Source organism: Elephas maximus, chromosome 2 (assembly GCF_024166365.1).
Source record: "Elephas maximus indicus isolate mEleMax1 chromosome 2, mEleMax1 primary haplotype, whole genome shotgun sequence".
In the NCBI taxonomy this organism is placed as follows: Eukaryota; Metazoa; Chordata; class Mammalia; order Proboscidea; family Elephantidae; genus Elephas; species Elephas maximus.
Genome location: NC_064820.1, coordinates 88,912,733 through 88,921,211, shown reverse-complemented (window position 1 = coordinate 88,921,211; position 8,479 = coordinate 88,912,733). Strand labels below are relative to the sequence as shown.

General features: G+C 39.8%; 1 protein-coding gene across 1 annotated transcript; it reads left to right on the top strand.

Annotated features, from left to right (window-relative positions):
- The first annotated feature begins 3,029 nt into the window (after positions 1-3,029).
- On the top strand, positions 3,030-3,425 carry LOC126066256 (cytochrome c oxidase subunit NDUFA4-like). The gene has a single exon (XM_049867132.1). The coding sequence runs from the start codon at positions 3,055-3,057 to the stop codon at positions 3,301-3,303; it is 249 nt and encodes an 82-aa protein (XP_049723089.1). The 5' UTR covers positions 3,030-3,054; the 3' UTR covers positions 3,304-3,425.
- Positions 3,426-8,479: the final 5,054 nt, after the last annotated feature.

Genomic DNA, 8,479 nt, shown 5'->3' with positions numbered 1-8,479 from the left:
TCCTAAAAGTGAGCGGGGGCGGGGGGGGGTAGTGTGGAGCAAAAATACTTATCACTTTTAAGTGGCCTCAGCCTTTTCAGCCTTAGTTAAGTGCTCTGTAAATCCATACTATCCTAGACATTCTGATAAACTCTTTTCTCGGACATACTATTTTGTTTTTGATAAATTTGACTTCTACATCATTCAGTTTTGTGCAAGAACACAGAAAAATCAATTGGTGTTTTGTTCAGTTGCTCTCACTCAATTAAATATTTTTCATTACCTTTCTTCCCCCCTCTACCATGCTTCAAAGTAACACAGCATGAGAACATCAGCCTTGGGTATTAGTCCTTACAGATAGAGTTGTTTTTGAAATAAACTCAGTAAGACTTTTTGTAATAAACTTTACCCAGGTCTCAGACCCCTATCAGTCCCTGAAGTAGTCATAATAAACACGAACTGAAGCTTCGAAATCTTCAAGAAATTCTGGTCTTAAAAAAAAAAAAAAAATGCAAAACTGTCTTTGGAGGATTCCCCAGTTAATGCAATGTTTACAGATTGGGCCAATAATCTATAAACATAAAACTAGGAATTGTTTGAGAAGATAACTAAGAAACCTCTGTTTATATGGGACTAAAAGTTATAGACTTAAAATTTTCAAACAAAAGTAAGAGTGATTTCATAAGAACAGGACTCTTAAGGGGGAAATCAGCAGGCAAAGCTTTGGTGTTCCAAGTGCTCCATTTTCTTAAATAAAGTTGAATTTAGAAAAGTAAATTTAAGATGTTTTCATAAAAGCGTAAAGCTTGTAAAATATATCTCATATGCATCATTTCATTTATTAAAATAGCTTTGAGATGGTAATAAAAATAAGAATCTAAAAATTTAGTCCAGATTCAAATTATTTTCATTTTACTGATATGCCACTTAAAGACCATATGCACTAAATAATACTAGGTCACTTATTGTGACCTGGAGTGTGTATCACTCCTGACCCCCTCAAGTTCATCTATTTCTGTTACCTCCTGGCAACAAAATACAGAGAGTTTCATGTTTAAATACTTCTGGAAATTATAATAACCTAAAGGAACTCCAAATAAACGCTTCTTACTTTCCAGAAATTTCCAACTCAAATATTGACAACTTTTAATAAATTGACTTAAAAGTTCATTTCCTGGTCACTTCTGCTTTTGAAAATATTTTGCCCTTTTAGATCATCCCTCTTGCCTTTGTATATGTCGTTTCTAAACACTGTAAGGGTCTTTTCTGCTTCCCACCTTCGTCTATTTGGAAGAAACTGACCAAAATTTCAAGACCTGATTAAGTTTATTCTAGTTCATGAAGGGAGTCTTTGAGTGTGTGTGCATACAGTTAATGCTCTTGTCTGAGAACTGAAAAGTTGACAGTTCGCGTCCACCCAGAGGTGCACTGAAAGAAAGCCCTGGCAATCTACTTCTGAAAGACCAGCCACTGAAAACCCTTAGAGCACAATTTTACTCTGACACACATGGGGTCATCATGAGTCAGGGCTGGCTTGATGGCTTCTGGTTTGTGGTTAGTCTATGAAGCTTTTCTGAAGTGACTCCATCTGCTGCACCCCAACCTCACCTCTCTGCTACCTTTCAGTTGAGGTAGCTACTGTAACTTGTATGCACTTCCATTACTACTTTTATCCCACCATGCTACAATTCATAGATTACATGAATCCCTTAAAAGCAAGGACCATATTTTTTTCACAGTTGTATTCAAAGTTCCTGAAGCAGTGCTTGGCACCTAGATATCCTGAAAAACTGGTGAAAAAAAATGAATGATGTGAAATAACATATCTGGTTTCTATTTCAGAGGTACAGTACCAAAACAAACAAAACGGTTGCAGTGGAGTTAATTCTAACTCACAGCAACCCTACAGGACAGAGTAGAACTGCCCCATATGGTTTCCAAGGAGTGGCTGGTGGATTTGAACTACCTATCTTGTGGTTAGTAGTTGATTTGTTCACCACGGTGCCACCAGGGCTCCAGAGATACAGTAGTCCCCCCTGATTCGTGGTTTTGCTTTCCACGGTTCTAGTTACCATGGTCCAAAAATGTTAAACAAGTAGCTTGATGAAGTCTGGAGCTGTCCCACTCCCTCCCGCCCAGAGACCATATTATGTTAACTTTTATTACGGTATATTGTTATAATTGTTCCATTTTATTATTAATTATTGTTGTTCATCTCTTATTGTGCCTAATTTATAAATCAAACTTTATCAAAACATAGTACATATAGGGTTTGGTGCTATCCCCGGTTTCAGGCCTCCACAGGGGTCTTGGAATACATCCCCCTGGCAGATTAGTGGTGACTACTGTACTTTTGTTTTCCACCCAGCACTCAAGATAAAGTAAAAATCTCTAGTCCATCTATCTCCTCATCACTGAAAAATTATTCATTTTTTTTTTTTTTTAAGAAACCCTGGTGGCCTAGTGGTTAAGTGCTACAGCTGCTAACCAAAGGGTCAGCAGTTCGAATCTGCCAGGCACTCCTTGGAAACTCTATGGGGCAGTTAGTTCTACTCTGTCCTACAGGGTCGCTATGAGTCTGAATCGACTTGATGGCACTGGGTCTGGGTATTTAAAGGGTAAAATAGTAGCAGGCTGGTTAGGTTCAAAACATGGCTTCACCATTTTACTAAAAAAGTTAGGTGAGTAAAATTCTAAAAGTAACTTAACTCCACCCTCGTCCCTACAAAAAAAGAAAAGACTCCTCAGTCTCCACATGGTAATATAGGGTTTGTAGCACTGTCTGTTCTGTAGAGTTCTTGTGAGAATTTGCCGGACATAATGTGAGCAGGAGACTTCGCCCAAGGCCTGGCATAAGCTAACTTCTCTATAAATGACCAATCATCAGGCTAGTGGTAACAATTTAAAGTTAAAAAATTGAGGAAAAAAATCCTCACTTTATTGTTGCTTAAAAAAAAAAAAAGTTTTATAGAGATATAGGAGCCCTGATGGTACAGTGATTAAGAGTTCGGCTGCTAATCAAAAGGAAGGCAGTTCAGTCTCCTTCCTTCCGGATCTGAAGCCTCTGCCGCAAACATGATCCGCCATGTCATCGGTCTGGCCAAGAAGCACCCCAGCTTGATACCGCTGTTCATATTTATGGGAACTGGAGGTACTGGAGCAGCACTGTATGCCTTGCATCTTGCATTGTTTAATCCAGACGTCAGTTGGGACAAAAAGAATAACCCAGAACCATGGAACAGAGTGGCCCCCAATGAACGATACAAGTTCTACTCAGTGAATGTGGATTACAGCAAACTGAAGAAAGAAGGCCCTGACTTCTAAATAAAATGATTTCCTATAAAGCTGCTTAGAATGAAGGTCTTCCAGAAGCCATCCGCACAATTTTCCACTTAACCAGAATATATTTCTTCCCTAAAGACATGAAATCATGTTGGTATCATGTTGGGTTTACACTGAATAATAAATAAATAAATATCTGGAGAAAAAAAAAAAAGGAAGGCAGTTCAAACCCACCAGCAACTCCAAGGGAGAAAGGTGTGACGGTCTCCTTCATAAAGGTTACAGCCTTGGAAACCCTATGGGGCAGTTCTACCCTGTAGGAATCTACCTTATTTTTATGCAAAAAACGCCTTCTGCGTTTGTTTTCGGGGCCTGCATTCTCCCTGGAAAGGCACCTCAGGAGCGCCTCCATGCCAATCCTCTTCCACGTTGGGCTGAAAAAAAATTGGCATAGATTACTTACGTAAATACGGGGGGCGGGGGGCGTGAGAGGGCAGCCGCCAACAAACGCGGAAGGCGCAGGTTATTTGCGTAAAAATTCGGCAACGATGGCAACGGTATTGGGATATAAAGGACATATAATAAATTGCACAGAGCAAAAGTGTGCATTTTTGACAACTTTTGACAGATGTATGTACCAGAGACACCCCCCAAAACATGAACTATGCCTCTTTGTCATACCTCCTCCCACCAACTCTGCTTCTATTTCTAGGCAACTGCTAATCTTGCTGTCACTATAGACTAGTGTACATTTTCTAGAATTTTATATAAATGAAATGATTCAGTATATACTCTTTGTCTGGCTTCTTCCCTTGAAATTGATTCACGCCATTGTGACCATCAAGAGATCATTCCTTTTTATTGCGGAGTAATATTCCATTGTATGGATTAAAGCACAGAGTATTCATCCATTCACCTGTTGATGGACATTTGGGGGTTTTTCCAATTTTTTGGCCCTTGCAAATAAAGATAGGCTAGAAATTTTTCTGTGCAATTCTTTCTGTGGACATATGTTTTCATTCTTTTTGGTAAATAACTAGGAGCAGAATGGCTGGATCTTGTGGTAGTTATATGTTTAACGTTTTAAGAAACTGCTTAACTTTTCTAAAGTCCTTATACCATTTACGTTACCACCAGCGGTATGTGAGAGACTCAGTTCCTCCATATCCTGGACACTTGGCCTTGCAGCCTACAAACTCTCATGGCAGGAGACTGGGACAATAGTAGGGCTCAACCTGCTACTTTCCTATCAGGTATGTCTGTCGCTTGTTGCCTGATACGCAATTACTTTGGAACCATGATTTCGTATATTTTGTCCAGTTTTTCAGTTGTTTCTGGCGAGAGGATATATATTGGTCCTCATTCTTCCAGTGTAAACAGTTAAATTTACCAAGCAAGGCAAGAAAGATGTGATCCTAAAATGAAATTACTGTCAGTCCTCATACTTTCTAATATTTCAGTTTACTATGGACACCAAATAATTAGTCTATTATTTGTATTGCATTACATTTGGATATTGAACCTTTATTATAAATTAAGTTGAGCATAGACAAAATACGATCTCTTAATATTAATTTAGGGAGAGGAGAAAAAAGTAAGGGGGATATATTACTCTTCCCTGGCCAGTTAGTTGATTTTCTATTATTTGCATAATGCACAACACCAGAGAAGACAATGCAGTATAGAGCTGCTCAGTGCCCCACCCGGTAACCTGTGAGAACTTAGTAACTTGATTTGGTTTGAGTAGCTTATTAGCAACCCGATTACACACAAGCTGACTGCAATGGTTACTTCTTTAAGGAATTTTCACTTTATTCTATTTTAAGTCTGAGGTGGTTTACCAAGCAACTGTCTCATTTTGTAAAGGATCTGCTTACCCTAAACACTCTGATGGCTGATACCATGTTATGCCTTGGCTCTTTTCTGGTATCAACAGGGTGCTTCATCTGTTAAGAGAATATGTCCAGCTTTGGGAAGCTAGTGGAGGCTGATGCTGCAGTCCATCAGTCCATAAAGGAAGGTCAGCCCAGGGGACACTCTGGTCTGAGGGATTTCCTGTCATTTCCTGAGAAGTCTGAGAGTGTAGAGCTCAGGCACTTGGGATCTGAGTGTTCTAATTAGTGCAGATTTTTTAATCCATTCCCCTGCGATTATCCTTACATTTTTACACTACTTCAAATGAAAGTCAATTCAGGTGAGAAAATTATTCTAGCCTTTGGGTGAAACAATTGACATGCACACATCTGAGGCAGTGGAGGTGGAAAGTGGCAGAACTTCGGGGGAAGTGAAATGGTTCCCAGAAGGTGGAGCAATCACTGGAGGAGCCCCTCACAGGTGGTGAGTGTCCTGAGGCAAAGAGGAAGCCTCTACTACAAGGCGTTCATTTGTAATAAATCCCTCTAATGCAGGTTCAGACTGGGAATGAAAATGGGGAAGTAAAATACCCTCACTGTGCACAAAAAGCTTGTGAATAAAGGCGCCCACTTTTCAAGAGCTTCAAACATTAACTTTCTCAGTGCCAAAGGGCCTGAAGCAGTCAAAACAAAAGCAACCAGTCTAAAGAGAAAAGAGAAAGCTCAGGGGGTGGAGGCCACTGTTTTTAAAGAATACAGGATCAATGCTTTATCATAAATTATTGAGAAATCAATTCTTAACACCCAACTAGAAACAGCATGAATAGTTCTGGCCACAGAAATAATTTAAATCTAAAATAGGAGTCAATTCAGAGAACATGAACCAAGTGAGTGGAAATGCCCTGTGAACTCACTTAGGTGTTCAGGGTTCAGCTAACACACGCGGAGTTGTCTGTCTGCTGAGCGTCTTACTTCTCAGTGTCACAACGCTGGCTGGCTGGCTGGCTGAAGTGAAGATGGGGAAAAAAAAATCTGCATATAGTAGATGGACTTCTCCCCAACTTTTTTTCTTAAGATTGCTTTATCAAGTTGAAATCAATCAAATAAACCAAATCATTTCCCCCCTAAAATTTGTAACTAGGGTAAGCAGAAGGAGTCACTGTTAGAGACAAGCATGTTGCAGGTAACAATAGGAGAAGCATACTTTGGGATGTGTGACCAAGTTGGGTATAACCAGCTGTGTGCTGATAAATGTTTAACATTCGTCTCTCTGGGAGGTGGTGGTGGCGGGGAGAGGTTGGAAATTCTTGATTTGCAGTGTTTGCCAATTCCCATGACTTAAATACGCTCACCATGGCCAATTTCATGCTACCAAGGTGAGGTCACTGAATGCATATTTGGGAAGCGATGCACACAATTGGCTTTCTACTAATGGTACAAGCCAAATCCAGCTCACCAATGGATACGCCTGAACTGCTATTCCAATGTGAATCAGGTATAAATTTTCTGCAAGTGACATAGCTCCCTCCCCCACCCCCCGCCATGATCATCCTCATATAAAGATGCCCGGTTTTCTACTGCCCAAAGATTCCCTAAATTCTACCTTGTTTCTCACGGGTATCCTCTTATACACTGCTCTATATCCCAGGCTTAAGCCCATATCTCCCACCTCTTTAGTCTACATATGCTATCCTATTGAAAAAAAATTATTTAAAATATTGTAAATAAGAAATTCTTACCTAAATACATATACTTTACAAGAAAAAATTAGTATAAAAAAGAAATGTTACAGTCATACCACTCTTCAGAGATACCCATTGCCGTCGAGTTGATTCTGTCTCACAGCAACCCTATGGGACAAAGCAGAACTGCCCCACAGGTTTCCAAGGCTGTAATCTTTACAGAAACTGACTGCCACATTTTTCTTCCACAGAGCGCCTCGTCGGTCTGAACCACCCACCTTTGGTTAGCAGCCAAGCACCTTTGGTTAACCACTGTGGCACCAGGGCTCCTCTTTAGAAATAACCACTCCTAATTCTTTAATGCAGCTTCCAAGACATTTTTATATACATATTTTTATATGTATAGATATATCTACATTTTCATGTAAACCAAAAAGCAAAACCAAACCAAACCAAACCCATTGCCACTGGGTTGATTCCAACTCATAGCAATCCTATAGGACAGAGTAGAACTGCCCCATAGGGTTTCCAAGGAGTGGCTGGTGGATTCAAACTGCCAACCTTTTGGTTAGCAGGCTGAGCTCTTAACCACTGCGCCATCAGGGCTATATATGTGTATATATATATCATTTACTCAAAAGTATGTAAAATAACAGAAGTGCACCATATATAATGTCATCATCCATTTTTAGCTTCAAAATCATTATAATTTTGTAAATCCTGAAATAACTAATACACATTGGAGAAAAGGGGTAGGTTATGTAGAAGAAAGCAGAGAACCCAAACTAGTTTCTTAAAACACTAATATCATTAACTATGTCTTGGGAAAGGATTTCCTGACTCAATAAACATTAAATACTAATCCTTCGGTTGAAAACTCATTATGCACATTAGTGTCTTAAAGACTTGAAGTATGTAGTATTGTAGTATGACCTTAGCATGTAGTAGGTTCATCCAGTGTTTCCTAAAATAATTTGAAGAGATTTTTCATGAACCATCTCATAGAACATGTTTTGTAAATTTTTTCAGAGCTTCAGTCTGGATGTACAAAGATTTATTCAGCCCCCTAACCAGTTAAGGAAACCCTGGTGGCGTAGTGGTTAAGTGCTACAGCTGCTAACCAAGAAGTCAGCAGTTCGAATCCGCCAGGCGCTCCTTGGAAACTCTACGGGGCAGTTCTACTCTGTTCTATAGGGTCGCTATGAGTCGGAATCGACTCGACGGCAGCGGGTTTGGTTTTTTAACCAGTTAAACCAGTTGCCTTCCAGTTGCCTCTGACTCATGGCAACCCATGTGTATCATCAGAGTAGAACTGTGCTCCGTTATGTTTTCAAAGACTAATTTTTCAGTAGTAGGCTGCTAAACCTTTCTTCCCAGGTGCCTGGGTGGACTCGAACCTCCAACCTTTCTGTTAGCTGCTAATTTTGTACCACCCAGGGACCCTTACTGTTGGTTATCTAGGTAGTTGCACAGGGGTTCACTGAAAGCAATGCTTTGATGGACGTCTTGGTAGCAAAGTAGCAAAGGTGCACACATTTTTAATTTCCCTGGAAAAGAGTTTACTGATTTAGTGCAACCACCTCACTGAGCCTCAGAAACAGTGGACTAGAATATTATTTTTAAACTATACCAATAAACAATATGTAAACAATGTTTGTTCTCCTTTTAATGAGCATTTCTTTG

Bases quoted from the DNA above. Each gene is read 5' to 3' on its own strand.
- LOC126066256 (XM_049867132.1), top strand. From the start codon at position 3,055: ATGATCCGCCATGTCATCGGTCTGGCCAAGAAGCACCCCAGCTTGATA.